The following is an 18218-nucleotide window of genomic DNA, read 5'->3' on the forward strand; positions in this document are numbered from 1 at the left end:
AAAACATTCATTCTACTTTGTTAAAATTATATCAAAATAAATAAATGTTAATTAAATCTTGATGTTTAAGTTTACAATTAAAAAATTAATAAATTTTATAGACAACCAAACCGCGCGTAGCGCGGTAAAATCTCTAGTATAAGATAATAACAACTAATACCTTGTATTTATCCATATACATATTCCCCTTAGACTTAGGATTCAGTCTCTTGTATAAGTACATCAATAACAATAACACTTTCCTATTTCATGGTATGAGAGCAGCAACAATTCTTGACCTAACAGATTTCGTTTTCCTGCTCACATAACCGCTTCCACTTACATATTTTTCTACTACAAACCCTTGTTCATCAACGAGCCCTAGTTTCGACAAATAGTATACAGTTTCTTCTTTAGATATGTTTCTTTCTCAATATGTTAGGGTTATTGTTCTAGGGTTCTTCTTTTAGTGAATCATCGACCCTGTTTATACTTTCAAATTATGATCTTTGCTTGCTTGAAGTTTGCAGACTCCAATCTAATCGCCATGGCTAAGAGTTCCTTCAAGCTTTCTTGTCCTCTCGGTTAGTCTCTCATATCTTCTTTTCTTCTTTTAGCTGCATATTCGTAGCTGACTCCCTCTTTTAATTAGAGAAAAAAAGTTTTTTAGTTTTTGATTCTGATCATAAGTCTTGGCAAAACTTGTTTCGTGTTTTTGATTCTAATATTGCTTCTTATCAACCGCAAAAGCTGCGCTTACGGGTGGTAACGGTTGTGGATGTTTTGCAACACTCACTCAAACCGTCCAAACTGTTTCAAACCGTTCCAAACTGTTTCAAACAGCTCTAAACCTATGAAATTTAAAAGTTAAATTTGGCAAAACTTGTTTCGTGTTTTCGATTCTAATATTGCTTCTTATCAACCGCAAAAGCTGCGCTTACGGGTGATAACGGTTGTGGATGTTTTGCAACACTCACTCAAACCGTCCAAACTGTTTCAAACCGTTCCAAACTGTTTCAAACAGCTCTAAACCTATGAAAGTTAAAAGTTGGTTGTAGCTATTGTTTGCTTGAGGAGGGCAAATTTTTTAAAAAAATTAATAGTATAATTTGATTAATATAATTTGATATTTATTATAATAATATAATATTATTTTTAATAAATATATAAATATTATTAATTTATTATTAAATCACTTCTACATTTGGTAGTTAACCAGTCATAATTATCTCACAAACGCACACAAATCTCTTAATAACATTTAAAATTGCAATGTCCGTATCCATAAACGCCCGCAACCCACCCGCAACCGCTGCAGTTACACCAGTCAGTCAGGCCCTAAAGCAAGACTAAATAGTCTCTTAACCCTTTTAGATTACATAATCTTTACCAAATGGTAGCTTTGTTCTTATGTTTGTTTGATGCTTTGCTTTGTGACTATAATCCTTTTTTTGTTTGTTGCACAGAAGCAAGGATGGGTGAAGCTACTCGAATGAGAGAGAAGTACCCTGACCGAATCCCTGTACGCATTATATTTTTTCTTTTATCTAAATTTAGTTTATCATTAATGTGTTTTAATTTAGAAACTGAAACTTGTAGGTGATTATGGAAAAGGGTGGACAAAGTGATCTTCCGGACATTGACAAGAATATATAATAATAAAACAGACTTTTCTCTCACCTTAGCCCTCCACGTCCTTTTTTAGAGGTGGGCGTTTTACGCCACGTGGCATCTAAACCTTCGACTCCTAAAATTTTCGTCTCTCGGTGAATGGGTTTTTATTTTAATTTGGTCTTTATAAGTATCAGATGCATGGGCCCGTGTTTGACTAAGTTTTTATGATCCTCGACTGAGACGCCCTAATCCTTTCGCTTCCCTTCCATCCGATGAAAACTCTGGGTAACAGATTCGTTTTTTAAGTCCACCATTAAAATGAGCATTTAACACCATCATACCTCTCCTCCCACTCCGCCTCATTTATTTATTCTAATTGGCGACGAAGGTAAGCGATGCATGTCTGAGTTTGGTACGACTTCAGACTATAAATGTCTCCGTTAGATGCCATGAACAGCTCCACCGCTAAGATTTCTCAAAGATTATACTCTGCCAAGCATCACCGCCCACTATGTCGACTTCCTACGTTCTTCTCGCAAATCTGAAAGCAGGCCGTTGCTCAAACACCTCCGAGGTCAGTTCTTGACGTTCTATAGAAGAAGAAATTTCGTGATGACTTGAAGAGCGTGAGAGGAGAAACTTTTCTTCCAAAGAAAAATCTCACTGTGATGAGTGAGACGATAAATTTCAAGCCTTTTTCAATATGATTTTGTAAAGATTCTTCCTTCGTTTCACTAATGTGTTTTTTTTTGTCATTAGTTGAAAGCTACTACAGGAGAGGGAATCAGCTATTACTCGAAGGTTAGAGAAATTAAAATTTTTCTTTGATTATATGTCACAGGATACATGTAGTTTGATTATATGTTTTCTAAATTCTAACTTTGATATCCTGCTTTTAGGCTCTAAAAGGGACTCTGAAGATGATTCTGATGATGATAGGTACCTATTTTCCATTCTTTCCTTCCTATTGCAGTTCATCTTTTGTGCTTTAAACTTCTAAAGATTCTTTGCTTGAGATTTAATGCTTTTCCTCAGAGCCCTGGTTTGGGAATATGCAATTGCTTCAGTGTTCTCCTTTTTGAGAGTTTTTGATGACTTATATCAACTGAGACTCGCAATTTCCTTTGAGTTATCTTACGATCTGGTTGTCTTTCTTAGATATAAAGAAAGTGACGATGATGAGGATGAGACTGGATCTCTTATGGCTGAACTAGACCAGATAAATAAATAAAGAGGCTCAGGAAGGTATGTGTTCTTGTCTGTGAGATGATTTCAGATTACAATTATAACAAAATGACTACGTTCGTATTTTCTAAACACATTGACATATGAAAGTTGTATCTTAATATTTATTATTTACATTTTTTCCAGGAAAAGCAGCAGCAAATGAAGAGCTAAACGCCAAAGAAGAGGAACTTCCCAAAAGAAACCCACTGCTTGACAACACTCCAACTCTGTTTAGTGTCAAAAGAAGGCTAGCATCTTTTGAAGTCTTGTTTCTTCATGAGTCTCTGAATTATATGAATTTTTGGAGGCACATATTAATCTTTTAAGTTTCCTCTTTTTTCAGGTGTGATGATGATGTGGTATCGAGAATTTGGGACGTGGGGAAAATGAAATTAAGCACCTGAGCGCTTCATCAGTAATACAATCAAGAATTACTTCCACAAAAAGTTCCACTTTTGCATTAACGAATGACTCAATGTGTTAAAAATTAATTGAATCAAACTGTTCTCTGTTTTTGAGTGCAGGAGGTCCTTGAGATACAAGGCAAACGAGGAAAGTAGGCTTTTTTAATTATATGGTCTACCACCAGAAGCAATCAATCTGATTGGACCGTAAGAATCTTCAACCACAGAAGGTAATGGTTTTTTTCAAATACATATACTAACCAGCTATAGCTTTACATCAATAAATTCAGGACAGTGATCGAAATGTTGTCCCAGTTCATACACATGCATTTGGTTTCTTTAATCGGGCATTGCAGTGACTCAGTGAGAACAATAAGAGGACCATTGTGCATGACTTGGATCACCCAAGGTTGAGCTGGAGACAGAAGCTTGAGATATGTCTTGGTGCAGCTAGAGGCCTGCACTATATCCATACAGATTCCACAAGAGGTATCATCCACCGCGATATGAAGTATGATAACATTCTCTTCGATGAGAATTTCATGGACAAAGTTTCAGAATTTGGATTGTTTAAGACGTCCAGATCTTGACCAGACACGTGTGAGTACGACGGTATAGGAAGATTCATTTTCTTGATCCAGACCAGTACAAGATAACAATTGACTGGGAAGTCTGATGTTTACTCTTTTGGGTAATGCTTGAAGTACTTGAGGGAGACCAGATCCATCTATTCCAAAAGAAGAGTCTTTAAGTTACTGTAGTATTGTTAGTTCATGAGGGAGGAAAGCCCGCATTTCTTTTTTATACCCATTGCATACAGATTATTGTTATACTTTCTAGATATTTATTTTCAAATAGTCTCTTTTGTGTGTTTGTGTAAAAGCTTAAAGCAACTAGGTCTAGGTATATAAACGAGAATCGAAAACCAAACCGGAATTGAATCAAAAAATCAAATCAGAAAATTTAAATTTCATTTCATATGCTAAAAATATTAATTACATTTAGTTTATAAATTACCAAATATTCTAAAAATATTACATATAAATCGAACTACTCGAAAAAATCAAATATTTTTTATCCAAAGTAACTAAAATATCTGAATAACCCAAAAGAATGTAGAATCTTTTTTAATTATCTGATATTTTATCTAAAAAATACAAAGATCTCCAATTTCCCGATTTATCTAGAATTATCCGAAAAAACAAACAAACCAGAATCAAAGTGGACCCAAAATCTATTATTCAGTTTCTACTATTGTTATCCCAAACTGGAACAAAAACCAAAATAGTGAAAGTGAAATTCATAAATAACTGAACGGTAACCTATATCTTTAGAACCGGAAAACCAACAAAAACCATAATTGAACCGAAAACCAAATGGTATAGAGGCAACCAAAGTGTTTCATGTTGTGTTTAGACAATGAACAATGAAACTGACTATTTATGAATTTCAGTTTGTCTGTTAATGTTTTTGTTCCGGTTGGACAACAATAGTAGAAACTGACTAATAAATATTGGGTCCACTTTGGTTCTGGTTTGGTTTGTTTTAAAACATTATTTTGTTGTTAAATAATATAGATTAATTGTTATTTGTGAAATTAATGAAACTATTTATATATTACATTAAAATATAACATTTTATAATTTTATTACATTACATTATATTTTCAATTGATTTAGCTTGGAAGTGGATTAATTTATAATCGGGAGACGATAATTAATTGTAATAGTATTATATTTATACTCTTAGAATTTTTTTTAAAAAATGTTATTCTTACTTTAGATTTTCTTCAACTATATCAAAGTGAAATAGAAATATAAATCATTACATTTTATTAATTTTTTAATTTCATAATTTTGTAATCTATAACCAAAAAATGGCAGAGGTCTTTTCAACTCAAACAAAAAAATATTAATAAACACAATTTGATTTTTTTAAAATATTATATTTATTATTTTATTTTAAAGTAAATTTTGAAATTTTTATAAAATTAATATATATTTTCATATACAATAGTTTTAACGTAAACTACCCCGCCCGTAGGGCGGGCCAACCACTAGTAACTAAATAAACTGAGCTCTTTAATCTCTGTAATATAATTATCATGAAAATTGTACTTAATCTAACACAGATTTTTTCTATCACTTTTCTTTTAGGTATCTTGTCCCTTCAGACCTAACCGTTGGCCAGTTTAAATACGTTGTCCGCAAAAGAATCAAGCTTGGAGCTGAGATAGCAGTCTTTGTCAATAATACATCAATGCCTCCAACTGGTAAGGGCCTTAAACTCTCAACACCATATAATATAAGATTCATTTTCACCAAACTTGGTCTCACTGGTCTCTTTTTGCTTTATTAACAGCTGCATTGATGTCTGCAATCTATGAAAAACACAAAGATGAAAGATGGGCTACTCTACATGACGTACTGCGGAGATCGAGAACATTTTTGGTTCTTTCAATGACTTATATCTGTTTCTATAACGAAAAGGCATAAACGAAGAGGGAAGAGGATAAGATGTACATTCCTTACTTCTTGTCTCTTGCTTTTTAACTCTGCTTTGATGTTTAGAATCTTTGCCTTTTATGAGTACACTCTTCTAAATTATATTGTTCATAAGATCATCACATAAGCAAAAAAATTTACAAAACGAAAAGTTCTGTAGAAATTAAAAGAAAATAGTTAACTCTTTTAACCACAACTATACAAAAGCTAAAAAAGCTTCAGAAGAGAATATCATGATCTTCATCTGTTCTAGCATTCTGGAACGAGACTGAATCTTTTTCTTTTTACTGCCTCTTTCCCCTCGGTAAGTTAGTGTGGTTTTACCGAACAAGATTCAATAATGATGTCAGAGAATCAACGAATCTCTTCTCTGATGGATACTTATTTGGGAAAACAAGTATTGTAGGGAAACTCCCAAGATGCAACTCCCTTTTAGCAAAACTCCTTTTGTTCACCATCAGCTCTAAATTTTGCAACCTTCACAGCCATCTCTCCCCAACTGAATAAAGCACAATGATCCAACCCCTTGCCTGCCCAAGCTCAGAACATTCTCACTTTTGAAGATATCCCACCATGGATGTTCCATTGACACTAGCCGTTACGTTACTAACCAAAGCTTGAACCTCAACATTCACCAGGAAACATGTACTCAATCTGAGTACCATAGTGTTTCTCCAAAGAGTCTGTATGTTTCAGGATTCAATCTCCCTATGTCCAAACTGAAAACCCTGAAAGGTCTTCCAGTTAAATAAGCATACTCAACAAGAGCAACATATCCTGCTCCACTGAAAAAAGAACAGATTCCCAATTATGCCAGTTTAGTTAGTTGATAAGTGTGTGTTCATGTGAAGCTTACTGGGATATAGCTTGGACCTGCCAACCATGGCCCTCTATATCTGAGAATGCTAAAGACCTTGTTATGAAAAATGCACAGTAAGGATCCTAAGAAAAGAATCTCTGCAGCTAAATTTCTTTGGTAAATCTTTACATACCCAAAATATTGTAAGCCATTTACTAGTTACTTGCAAACCTTTACTACTAGTTATTTGGCGTATGATTAATAATCGCTTCACAAATCTGAATAATAGCCTGTCTCAGCCACTATAAGTCGATACATGCAAAGCAACTGAAAAGAGAAAAGAAAAAGGAATTTGCTTTCATTGAGAGTTGAACTCAAGACCTCCCGCTTACTAAACGGGTGCTCTAACCAACTGAGCTATGAAAGCTTTTGTTGACTCATAAAATTAATCAACTTTAAGATATCTACACAGAATCAACACTTGAAAACAAAAGGATAACGAACGATCTCTGTCTCCCCCCTCAGTCTCGTAAACCCATTTCAGTTGAAGGAACAATGGCTTCTCCCGTCTCTCTTCACTACCTGATCAACACCTTCATCTCCAAACCTCAGGTTTTATTCTCTCTCTCTATGTACTCTGTTCGTGTCTTTATTCAATAATTGTCTAAGTACCTCATAATTTTCCGTCCGGACAAAAGGGTTTCTGCAGCGGAACTGTGTCAGCACCAAGACCCAGAAGCAGTTTCGTAAGAGAGAGACAAACCAGTACAGTAAAACCCATCAAAGTTGCTTCTCTCGAGACACAACCTTTCCCTCTGTTTCAGTCCCCTGCTTCCGAAGAATCCTCCTTGTCCGAGGTAAAGGATGAAACAGTATCTTAATATGAGTTCGAAAAGTTTGTGACTTTACAGTTTCTCTTTTGGTTCTTGACTTAGCTGGAGCCAGCGGATCCGGATTTCTACAAAATTGGATATGTTAGAAGAGTGAGAGCTTATGGAGTTGAGTTTAAGGAAGGCCCTGATGGTTTTGGTGTCTACGCTTCTAAAGACATTGAACCTCGCCGTCGTGCTAGAGTCTGTCTTCTTAGTATCCTTTAAAGTTCACAACTTTATAATTTTTTAAATGTTTGTTCTTGTGGCAGGTGATAATGGAGATTCCTCATGAATTGATGATAACAATCCGACAGAAGCACCCTTGGATGTTTTTCCCTGACATTGTTCCTATTGGTCATCCCATTTTCGATATCATCAACTCAACTGATCCTGAGGTAATAATAACTACTCTAAAAGTTGTCATCTTTGTTCTCAAAGTCTTCTCCTTGTTAACAATGTTGCATAATGTTTTGGTTACAGAAAGATTGGGATCTCAGGTTAGCGTGTCTTTTGCTATTCTCTTTTGATCGAGAAGATCATTTCTGGAGACTCTATGGAGATTTTCTGCCGGCTGCTGATGAGTGTAGCAGCTTTCTTCTAGCTACTGAGGTTTGATTGAGACTTATCATTGTAATATGCATTGGTGATATCTTAATTCTGTGTTCTTTTTTTTTGTTTGCTATAGGAAGACCTTGCGGAGCTACAAGATCCTGATCTTGTTTCAACTATTAGACAACAACAGAAACGAGTCCTTGAGTTTTGGGAAAAGAATTGGGTAAAACATATATTAGACAATTGTGTTTGTCTGTTTTATGTTTTGTTCGTTGACAAAAATTGTATTTCAAAAAACAGCATTCAGATGTTCCTCTCAAGATCAAAAGGCTTGCTGAAGATGCAGAAAGGTTTATATGGGCGGTTAGTATCGCGCAGACAAGATGCATTAGTATGAAAACTAGGGTCGGTGCGTTGGTTCAAGACTTGAACATGATGATTCCTTATGCTGGTAAAGTGTTATTATTATTATTATTGTGTTACAATCTTACAGTTCTAAGCGGGTTTAATCATCTCCTCTGCAGATATGCTAAACCATTCCTTTGAACCGAACTGTTTCCTACATTGGCGTCCCAAAGACCGTATCCTTGAGGTCATGTCAAATGCTGGTCAGGCAATTAAGAAAGGCGAAGAGGTAAGTGACTCAAATGTTCCAATAAGCATGCCAGCCTTCACTTTACTGCTTTATCTCAAATATCTTTTTCGCAGATGACCATTAACTACATGCCTGGTCAGAATAACAACATGCTTATGGAAAGATACGGGTTCTCAACTCCTGTGGTAATGCTTCTTTTTTTACTGTTAACGCATTTGTTTTCATTTTTTAAGTTTTCTTGTTTATGCAATGTTGTATGTCTCTGCTGCAGAATCCATGGGATGCTCTACCGTTTTCTGGAGATTCTCGTATCCATTTGAATTCCTTTTTATCGGTCTTCAACATTTTTGGTCTTCCCGAAGATTATTACCATGATAGTAAGTTCGTTTTCTTTGTTCCCACTCTATTGGAGAAATGAGGAGCAATGTTAGTTACTTATTGTGTTGGACACTGTGGCAGGTGAGTTATCAGGTGATGATTCTTTTGTTGATGGAGCAGTTATAGCTGCAGCAAGAACACTGCCCACTTGGTCAGACATAGATCTTCCTCCAATTCCAAGTGCTGAGAGAAAAGCGGTTAAAGAGTTGCAAGATGAATGTAAAAAGATGCTTGCGGAATATCCCACAACCTCAGAGCAAGATCAGAAACTGCTAGGTATGATATGACCATTTTAAATATATATACATGTGTACGATGATGATGCTTTACAGCTTTCGCTCTGCCTTGGCTTTGTGAACAGATTCAATGTTGGAAGCAAGGACGACGTTTGCAACAGCTGTTAAGTATAGAATGCACAGGAAGATGTTCATTGGAAAGATCATCAAGGCACTTGACATCTATCAAGAACGGTTACTGTTTTGATCCGAAACTGAAAACGATTCTCTCTTTTTTGGGATTTATCTCTGAGATCCGTACTTGGTCCTCAATCCATTTTGAGCTACTTAGAAACTGCACCATGGAACTGTTTTTTGTTCATTGTAAGCTTATGCATCTGTATGAAACAGTTAGTTTAAATGTGTTATTAGATTGTTTCAATTGCGATCATAAATCATAACCTTTTGCTTTTTGGTCTCCATGTCTTCAACAATAATAGAACAGCCGATTATTTTTTTTTTCTGAAATTTTGGATTTATCTGCATTTGTATTGAATGGGCAGTTCCACAAATGGAGTTTCAAAAAAAAAAAAAAAAAAAAAAGGGCAGTTCCACAAATACTACTTCTTTTGCCTGCACATTTACATATAGTTATACATCTGCTCCTAGCAATTTATATTGCTTTCTTATGCAACTTGAGCCAAGTTATAAACCTGAACTTTTTGGATTTCAATCAGGCAAATGAATGATGTAGTCTTGATTTGTGAACCGTAAAATCGTTGAAAGGTTTATGATTCGAAATTATTAGCCAGATGCAAGCAGAACCATGTGATTCAGATTGTCAAAGCAAAAGAGAAAATGAAAAGCTTTTACAGAGAAAATCAAACAAAGACAAGCACTTGAGATGACTGACTCCAGCGGAAGATACTTATTTTCTGGAGACTTCAAAGATCACTCAAAAACTAATCTCGATCTTCATCTGCATTACAACAACAAAAAACAAAAGAAAAAATTGAATATCCAAAGTCATGTAATTTAAAAGGTAAAAAAAATCTGAGTATGCAAACTAATCCAACAAAGCAAGAAATGTAATAAACTCAAATTCCCACAAGACCCTCACAATCAATAATAATTAGAGATTTTAACAAGAAAGTCATTCACTTAACATATGTCAAAAGTTGTGTGAACATGAGAAAGCGTTTTAACTCCTTAAAAAAAACATTATGTTACTCAAATTATCTAACTTACAAAACAGAGCTAGCCTACGTGACTTAACTTTTGAAAAGCTTAAACCTTTGAGCTTAACAAAGAAGAATCAAACCATAAAGCAGAAATGATTCAGCCTAATGTTCATGTGTTTTGGGTTACAAGTTACAACCCTGTGATTATACTAATAGATCCATTGCCAAACACAATAGACGGAACAAGTAAAAACCCACAAAGACAGAGACATACCAAAGTAACGGCGCTCATTGGCAGCTCTGGCTTTATCGAGCATGACCTCGAGATCTTCCTTAAGCTTAACATCCCATTTCACGAGCTGGTTCGCGAACACAGCACCTAGTCCCATACCCACCACATGCTCCCACGGATCTAATCACATTTCAAACATCCCTTTTTCAATAAAAACATAATCCAATCGGAATCGAAATTTGGATTTGGAATCGTTGACTTACGGCGCATGTAAGGGAGCTTGCGGAGAGCGTTGGAGTACATCTGGGTACCCAGACCCAGCAAAGCTCCCACCATCGTCGCACTCAGAGGCATCCTTTCTTCTTCTGAAATTTGTTGATTTGTGATTTTTTTTTTTTAATCTGACTTTGTGTTGGTGTTCATAAAGGCTACTTTTGTGTTCAAATGGGCTTCGTCCGCCATGGTTGGTCCTTATCTGCATTTGTGAAGATTGAAGCCCAATGGGCCTGAAACTTAAAAGAATATGTGTATATATATATACATTCTACTGTGATTTTTTTTTTTGGAAAACTGCACCAAAGATTTTAGAAAATATTTTTATAAGTGAAAAAGTTTTAATACCTAACCTAAGTAATAATTTTAATAAAAAGCATAAATATTTTGAACTGAAAATCCAACAAAGTGTCGTCGTCACAAAAGATTTTTTCTAATCTTATGTGGTCAGAAGCTTTCTCGTTTGGCAACTGAAACGTTGGAGAGAAGCCAAGCAAATGGTCACGCTGGCGAAACGGACAGGTGGTTACTGGAACCATCGCCTTGCCTACCTCCCACAGACAGATCTTGTACCCTGTAAAGGAAACGGTGTAGCTCTGAACATATATTTTAAAAAACTACGGTAAAAAGAAAGCCGTCGCAGTGCCTTCTTTTTGTAGAGTTTTGTATTTCTTATTCTTAATTCGGTTGAAGCGTCAGCCTGCAAAATGGCTAACTAAATTAACTTCCCCGGTTTAAGCAAAAAAATACTAAAACTAGACCAGTAATGATGGTAAACTAAAAAAAAAAAAAGTAATGGTAACTAGAAACGACACTAATAATAAGTAGCAGAAAATATTTATTGTTAATAATATGACCTTGGGTCCAAACCACGCGCTGCAGCCCATATTCACATCTATATTCCTTCCATCTTTTGCGACGTCTGCAAGTCAAAATAATACGGCATTAGGAAAGAGAGAACCATAAATATATACTTTTGGGAAATATAAATAATGTCATCAAATCTTATACTTTTTATATGAATATTCGACCGAGCTAAATCTAATTTAAAATTTGAATTAAAAAATAATGTCAAAAGCTCGAATTAAAAGTCTACATGGCTATGTGTTTTTTTATAAACTAACTAGACTGTAATCTATACTATTAAAAGGGAAGGAGTTTTAAAAAATCTACCTATGAAAAATTATTAGACTTTTTCATTAGACTTAACTATTTTTTTGGTCTCACCTTATTCTTCTCTAACTATACAATATTTTTAATGAAACCATTTATTACTTCTCATTGTTTAGGAAACTGAATATAAAATAATATTTATGAATATAAAAATAGACACTATGAATTTGGTAATATTTTATCAAATTAACTTTCCGTAAATTTTTTTTATCGTATTCTTTGAATATGAAAATTTCACAAACCAATATTGCATTCTAATATAGTACTACATAATAATAGAAATGTTATTATTGAATTCTATGTTGTTGTATAAAACATAGGTTTCTAAGACAACCTTTATCATAACATATATATATATATATATATGTATAAGTTTGTAGACAAGTGTTTGAGCACGATTTATAACATCTGAATATTCTTTTTATACAAACTTACAGGAATATATAGTCATTCTTTTTTACATATAGATTCAGTAATATTCTAAAAGAATGCATTATTGATAAGTGCTAACCTATTTTATCAGTTACAAATTCATATCATGTAAACCCAATTATTATTAATGAAAATTGATGATAAAATTTAAATAATGTATATACAATGTATATATAATATTAACTGACTTTTATACAATTTATATATAATCTTACTAGAATTGCAAAATATCCTATATTTATATCAAACCAAATATTTCATATAAAACAACTAATTATATATAAATTTTAAACATTTAAGTAAATAAAAAATCATAAATTTAAAAATATATTAGAAGTTTCATTCATCTCTTAAAATATTATTGAAGATTATTTATTTTTCTACCAGGTCAACGAAATGTCGGGTCACACTTGATTGTGGATTTTTTCGAAGATTATATGCTTTAAATTAACGAGTTTTCATTAATCTAAACCAGTTTATGTACAAGTCATCATGTTTACCGGTTCGACCACGGATCCAAACTCGATATAAAAGTATTGTTCTCATCTAATTTAAAATAATTTATTTTAAAATAATAGACATTGAGTCTGATCAAACCTTATAATGTTTAAAAAAAATCAAACGATTAAAAATATAATTACATTAACTAACTAAATAAAAATAATAATTTTATTTTTTGATATAATACAATTTTATCACATAATAATGAATAACAAAACTAAAATACTAATTCATATCATATATTTTTATCAGAAAAATAATCCGCGCTTTTAAGCGCGGGTCAAAATCTAGTTTGTTATTAAAAAACAAACTGTTTTAAATTACACTAAACCACACACCAAAAATATACCATATTCTGATTAATTTTCATTTATTTTTTAAGTATAAGAAAGTACTGAAGTTCATGAATTAAACACTCATACTTTAAAAAGAACAGTAAAAAACTGTTAGCTAAAAATGTCCCTGCATATGAATGTTTGCGTAATCTTATCTAATTTTATCTAATGATGGATTCATTATTTTATCTAATTTTAGTAACCTTTTGTAAGATCAAAGATTGGAAAAAAAAAAAAGTAAAGAAAACATCCCTTATTAAAATAAAAGTACTAGTAAATCCGGGAAATAAATATCATAGAAATTGCATTTTTCCAAAATTCGTTAAAAAGTATATATAATACATACACATATAAACAAATGCAGCCGCTGGTAACAAGACAAAGAAGAACAGGTGTATACAAAGACATGGTGTAGAATAGAAAGCGACTCGACTCGCCGACTTGTTGAAAGAGAGCGAAGACAGAGACACTGAGAGAACGAATCTATTCACTTCTTCTTCTTCTTCTTCTTTTTTTTCTTCTTCTTCTTATTCCTTTTTATTCATCATCTTCTCTGCCTCTCGAGTCAGATCCAGTACTGAAGAAGAGAATATCACTCACCATGGTCAAAGACAAAGAACAACACCCTATTAAGGAGAAGAAGCTCCTCGTCAGCCTCATATGGAACTTCTCCACCGAGCTCAAGCTCATCTCCATGGCGTTACTCGTTATATTCACTCTAGCCACTCTCTTACCTTTCATACCTTCTTCATTCTCACTCTCCGCCTCCGACTTCCGCTTCTGCATCTCACGCTTCTCCTCCGCCGCCCCCGTTAACACCACAACCACAACTGAAGTCTTACCCGAGAAGAAGACGGCGACGGAGCTAGAAAGAGTTTTAGATAACGGCGTTATCAAACGGACGTTCACCGGCTACGGCTCCGCGTCTTACAACTTCGTCTCGATGAGCGCTTACAGAGGCGGCGTCAACACTTTCGCCGTTATCGGCTTATCATCAAAACCCCTCCACGTGTACGGCCACCCTTCCTACCGCTGCGAGTGGGTCCCTCTCGACCCTACTCAGGACCCGGTTTCAACACCCGGGTTTAAATTATTAACCGACTGGGGATACGGACGGATCTACACAACCGTCGTCGTCAACTGCACGTTCCCATCAACCGCCGCCGTCGGCGGAAACCTCATCCTCCACGCCACCACCGGAGACCCCGACCGGAACCTCACCGACTCCATCCCCGTCCTAACGGAACCACCAAACTCCGTCGACTTGACCCTCTACACCTCCCCAAAGAAGAAGTACGACTATTTATACTGCGGCTCGTCTCTCTACGGGAACCTAAGCCCGCAGCGAGTCAGAGAATGGATCACTTACCACGTGAGGTTCTTCGGAGAACGGTCGCACTTCGTGCTCCACGACGCCGGAGGCATCCACGACGAAGTGTTCGAGGTTCTGAGGCCGTGGATCGAGCTAGGGAGAGTGACCGTGCATGATATAAGGGAGCAAGAGCGGTTCGACGGGTATTATCATAATCAGTTCATGGTTGTGAATGATTGCTTGCATAGGTATAGGTTCGCGGCGAAGTGGATGTTCTTCTTTGATGTTGACGAGTTTATATATGTTCCGGAGAAGGAGACGATTAAGTCGGTTATGGAATCTTTGGAGGAATATTCTCAGTTTACTATTGAGCAGATGCCGATGAGTAGTAAGATTTGTTACTCCGGCGATGGTCCGGCGAGAACTTACAGGTAAAAATTATAATCTTACATTAGTTCAGATTAAAAAGTTACTAGTAACTAGATTTCGATTGTTCAGACAGAACAAGCTGTTAGATGACTCTGGTTTTTTCTGTTTCTCGTGATGTTGTCGGTTTAATGATTGACACTTTAACCAAAACCCATGTGTTGAGTAACGTTAGAATAATAAAAGCACAAGTCTTTGATTGGCCCTTTTTGAATATAATAAGATCACAGAACAAGTAGGCATCTGATTCTGTCAACACTTGGCCTGCAAAAGTCTTTGTGCATTCCCTATTAGTCTCTCATGTCGGTTGCTTATGTTTCGCATCACATGATTTGATGTCTTAAATGCTAATTTATGTTATGTTCCAGGAACTGGGGATTTGAGAAAATGGCGTATAGAGACGTCAAGAAGGTTCCAAGACGTGATCGCAAATACGCGGTCCAACCGAGTAATGTATTTGCAACGGGTGTCCACATGTCTCAGAACTTGCAAGGGAAGACATACCACAAGGCTGAGAGCAAGATCCGTTACTTCCACTACCACGGCTCCATCTCTCAGCGCCGTGAGCCTTGCCGTCACCTTTTCAACGACTCTCGAGTTGTTTTCGAGAACAATCCTTATGTGTTGGACACTACGATCCGCGATGTTGGCCTCGCTGTGAAAACTTTCGAGATGAGAACGATCGGTAACCGGTTGCTTAGGACACGGCAATGAGAATATAAAGAAAAATGGATAGTGATTGTATTCGTCTTTAGAAAGATTTATTAGAACTTAATCAAAGATGGGGCAGATGTTTTTGTTTATTGTTTTATTTTGTGTATTCTTTCATTATATTGTATCACAGCTTGGGCATATGTTCATAGTACAGCTTAAATAAACTCTTCGTATATCTTGTGTATGGATAGGAAAATGTCTCTTTTAAGTATATAAACTAGTGAGAATAATTGTGAAGATGGATATCGTTGTCGTTTGTCGACACGATTAAACGGATGAATAAAGTTATTAGGATGCAATAACGAAATTAATACTGTACAGTTTGTATTTTTTTTTTTTTCCCGTCAAATATATTATTATTCCAACATAAAATACAAAAGTTCATACATAATACACCGACGACAAAACGAGATAGTCCCAGAACCGAAAACCCATAAGAAGCGGCAACTTGAGTCCACATCGGGACAACTAAAGCCCACACCGGGACAACTTACTGAAACAAAGCTTAAAAATAATCCGAAACTCATATAAACTACCACATAAGAATTTTAAACAACAATTTCACAGACTTTCGAACCGAGTAAAGACCAATGATCGGGGAAATATCGTTGCTGCCCATAGCACGCCATACGATAACCTCCACTTCTAACACCCACACCACACGACTATCGCTGCTGCCTACGCCCGCCAATCGATAACGTCCAACGAAACAAATACCTGAAACTTCATAACCCAACAGGGGGAACACTCACTCGGTTCACCTCCTTCGGATACGGATGTGCCGCATTCATACGACCACTTACCCTCGATAGAAGCTCTACACTAATACCACAGAATGAAGTCTTGCCAATCAATCTCTCCTGACACGCTCTAAACACATGGCAAGCAATCACTGAACTCAACACCATAGATGAAAGTCTGCTAAATAAGTTTAAAGTTCTGTATTTTAAAGAACCAAAACATGATACCAAGTTTCAACAACCAGGAAATCGAACGCTCCACTCCACAACAACCCAATCCGCAACAAAACCACTTGGAAAATAAAGAAGAGAGGCAACCAACCCGTCACGCGCCGTCACTGCTATGACTCCGAATAGATCTAGAAATGGAAAATCAGATCTGTCGAAAGTTAAACCCATAAACGCCGACTCAACCTGCTTTAGAACCTGCGATGCCTCGTAGTTACACCAGTGAAAAATCTCAAGACACCGGAGCAAGCTCTCCCCGTAGCAATACTAGGGAGCCGGCGGCGAGACCTTAACCAGTGCTTCCAACATATCAACACCAACAGAAAAAGAAAGAGGTGAGCAAATAAAAATGAGATAGGGAAGAAGGGGGATGGCCGGCAACGGACGCGCAGGTCATGCGCCGGCGGACTTGAAACTCTGAAAAAGTCGCCTATGGAGAGAAGAAGGTGAGAGGGTTTCTTAGTTTTTTGAGTATATCAGTTGTTCACAGTTTGTGTATTAATCATTGACAAAAGAAGATAGCTTTTTACTTTTGGAGGTGAGGAACGTGCGTTTAGGCTTTTCTTGACGACCACCGAATGGACCTTAACGTGCAGGTCCCACCTAGGGAGAGAACATTGGGGACCCACTTTTCGTGATTACAGGTGTAAGGTGTTCAATAATCATACGAACCTTTTTTTTTTCTTACATGTGGTGTTAAATCTCCAAGATTTACGTTTGGACCCACAATTATTTTCTTAACGATCCATTTTCAAATAGGTTAACAGGATAATAACTTTCGTTAGATTTCTTCCTCAACTTTTGGTTGGTAGATATATTTTCATGATGGTCTGAGAAAGGTTGAAATTGATATATAGTATTTATATTTTGAGAAAATTCCTTAAAAATATACGGACTAATTTTCATTTGATAATAAAATATACGAACTATTTTGGATCTCCGTTTAATACACAAACTAATTTCTGTTGTCTATTAAATACACAAACTTTTAAAATTTGCAGGTTTTACACATTGTTTTAGACGGTGTTAACTACGTTTAACGGAAGTAAAGACGACGTTAATGTTTAACTAAACATGTGTCTAATTTATGAAAAGAAAATTCCTTAAAAATACACTGACTAATTTTTATTTGTTAATAAAATACACAAACTATTTTGGATCTCCATTTAATACACGAACTAATTTTTGTTTCCCATTTAATATACAAACTTTTAAAATTTGTAGATTTTACACATCGATTTAAACGACGTCAACTACATTTAACAGAAATGACTTTAGTTTTAACTAAATGTATGGTTAAAATGTGAAAAGCACGCTCACCCTCAACCAAAACCTCTCGAATCTATTGATTCTTATATTCAAGTTAGCTTCACTTCGAGTTTGACACCCTAATCTATTCCAACCTCTTTTATTCATCAAACTCTGTTCTTTTTCTTCTTCTTCGCTTTGATTTCATTTTATATTGCTTCGAAGTGGAGTTGATTTCCATGTCATAAAAAATGACGAAGAAAACTAGGTAATTTTAAACGAGT

The 18218-nt window shown here is 35.5% G+C and overlaps 3 protein-coding genes, 1 long non-coding RNA gene and 1 other non-coding gene across 5 annotated transcripts; 3 read left to right on the forward strand and 2 right to left on the reverse strand.

The window, feature by feature from the left end:
* Nucleotides 1–117: 117 nt before the first annotated feature.
* LOC125577342 lies at nucleotides 118–4097 on the forward strand. Its single transcript, XR_007315783.1, has 2 exons — nucleotides 118–2838; nucleotides 2965–4097. It is a non-coding gene; the product is annotated as an uncharacterized LOC125577342 (long non-coding RNA).
* Nucleotides 4098–6880: 2783 nt separating this feature from the next.
* On the reverse strand, nucleotides 6881–6954 carry TRNAT-AGU. The gene has a single exon. It is a non-coding gene; the product is annotated as a tRNA-Thr (tRNA).
* Nucleotides 6955–6977: 23 nt separating this feature from the next.
* On the forward strand, nucleotides 6978–9610 carry LOC106389871 (protein PLASTID TRANSCRIPTIONALLY ACTIVE 14). The gene is made up of 12 exons (XM_013830217.3): nucleotides 6978–7139; nucleotides 7226–7384; nucleotides 7463–7600; nucleotides 7669–7794; nucleotides 7880–8008; nucleotides 8085–8174; nucleotides 8252–8402; nucleotides 8476–8585; nucleotides 8660–8731; nucleotides 8818–8923; nucleotides 9006–9200; nucleotides 9286–9610. Exons 1-12 carry the CDS (start codon nucleotides 7083–7085, stop codon nucleotides 9405–9407), a joined length of 1455 nt encoding a protein of 484 aa, XP_013685671.2. The 5' UTR covers nucleotides 6978–7082; the 3' UTR covers nucleotides 9408–9610.
* A 305-nt stretch (nucleotides 9611–9915) lies between these two features.
* Nucleotides 9916–11018, reverse strand: LOC111215044. Its single transcript, XM_022718106.2, has 3 exons — nucleotides 10816–11018; nucleotides 10595–10732; nucleotides 9916–10118 (listed from the first exon to the last, which is right to left on the reverse strand). Exons 1-3 carry the CDS (start codon nucleotides 10904–10906, stop codon nucleotides 10102–10104), a joined length of 246 nt encoding a protein of 81 aa, XP_022573827.1. The 5' UTR covers nucleotides 10907–11018; the 3' UTR covers nucleotides 9916–10101.
* Nucleotides 11019–13631: 2613 nt separating this feature from the next.
* Nucleotides 13632–15891, forward strand: LOC106389873 (galactan beta-1,4-galactosyltransferase GALS3). The gene is made up of 2 exons (XM_013830220.3): nucleotides 13632–15009; nucleotides 15373–15891. The coding sequence occupies exons 1-2, from the start codon at nucleotides 13868–13870 to the stop codon at nucleotides 15716–15718; spliced, it is 1488 nt and encodes a 495-aa protein (XP_013685674.3). The 5' UTR covers nucleotides 13632–13867; the 3' UTR covers nucleotides 15719–15891.
* Nucleotides 15892–18218: the final 2327 nt, after the last annotated feature.

The sequence above is a fragment of the Brassica napus genome, chromosome A8 (assembly GCF_020379485.1).
Source record: "Brassica napus cultivar Da-Ae chromosome A8, Da-Ae, whole genome shotgun sequence".
Classification (NCBI taxonomy): domain Eukaryota; kingdom Viridiplantae; phylum Streptophyta; class Magnoliopsida; order Brassicales; family Brassicaceae; genus Brassica; species Brassica napus.

Bases quoted from the DNA above. Each gene is read 5' to 3' on its own strand.
- LOC106389871 (XM_013830217.3), top strand. From the start codon at position 7,083: ATGGCTTCTCCCGTCTCTCTTCACTACCTGATCAACACCTTCATCTCC. The intron at 8,009-8,084 runs GTTTGATTGAGA...TGTTTGCTATAG, and splicing joins GCTTTCTTCTAGCTACTGAG to GAAGACCTTGCGGAGCTACA. The intron at 8,175-8,251 runs GTAAAACATATA...TTCAAAAAACAG, and splicing joins AGTTTTGGGAAAAGAATTGG to CATTCAGATGTTCCTCTCAA.
- LOC111215044 (XM_022718106.2), bottom strand. From the start codon at position 10,906: ATGCCTCTGAGTGCGACGATGGTGGGAGCTTTGCTGGGTCTGGGTACC. The intron at 10,733-10,815 runs GTAAGTCAACGA...AAATGTGATTAG, and splicing joins CAAGCTCCCTTACATGCGCC to ATCCGTGGGAGCATGTGGTG.
- LOC106389873 (XM_013830220.3), top strand. From the start codon at position 13,868: ATGGTCAAAGACAAAGAACAACACCCTATTAAGGAGAAGAAGCTCCTC. The intron at 15,010-15,372 runs GTAAAAATTATA...GTTATGTTCCAG, and splicing joins GGTCCGGCGAGAACTTACAG to GAACTGGGGATTTGAGAAAA.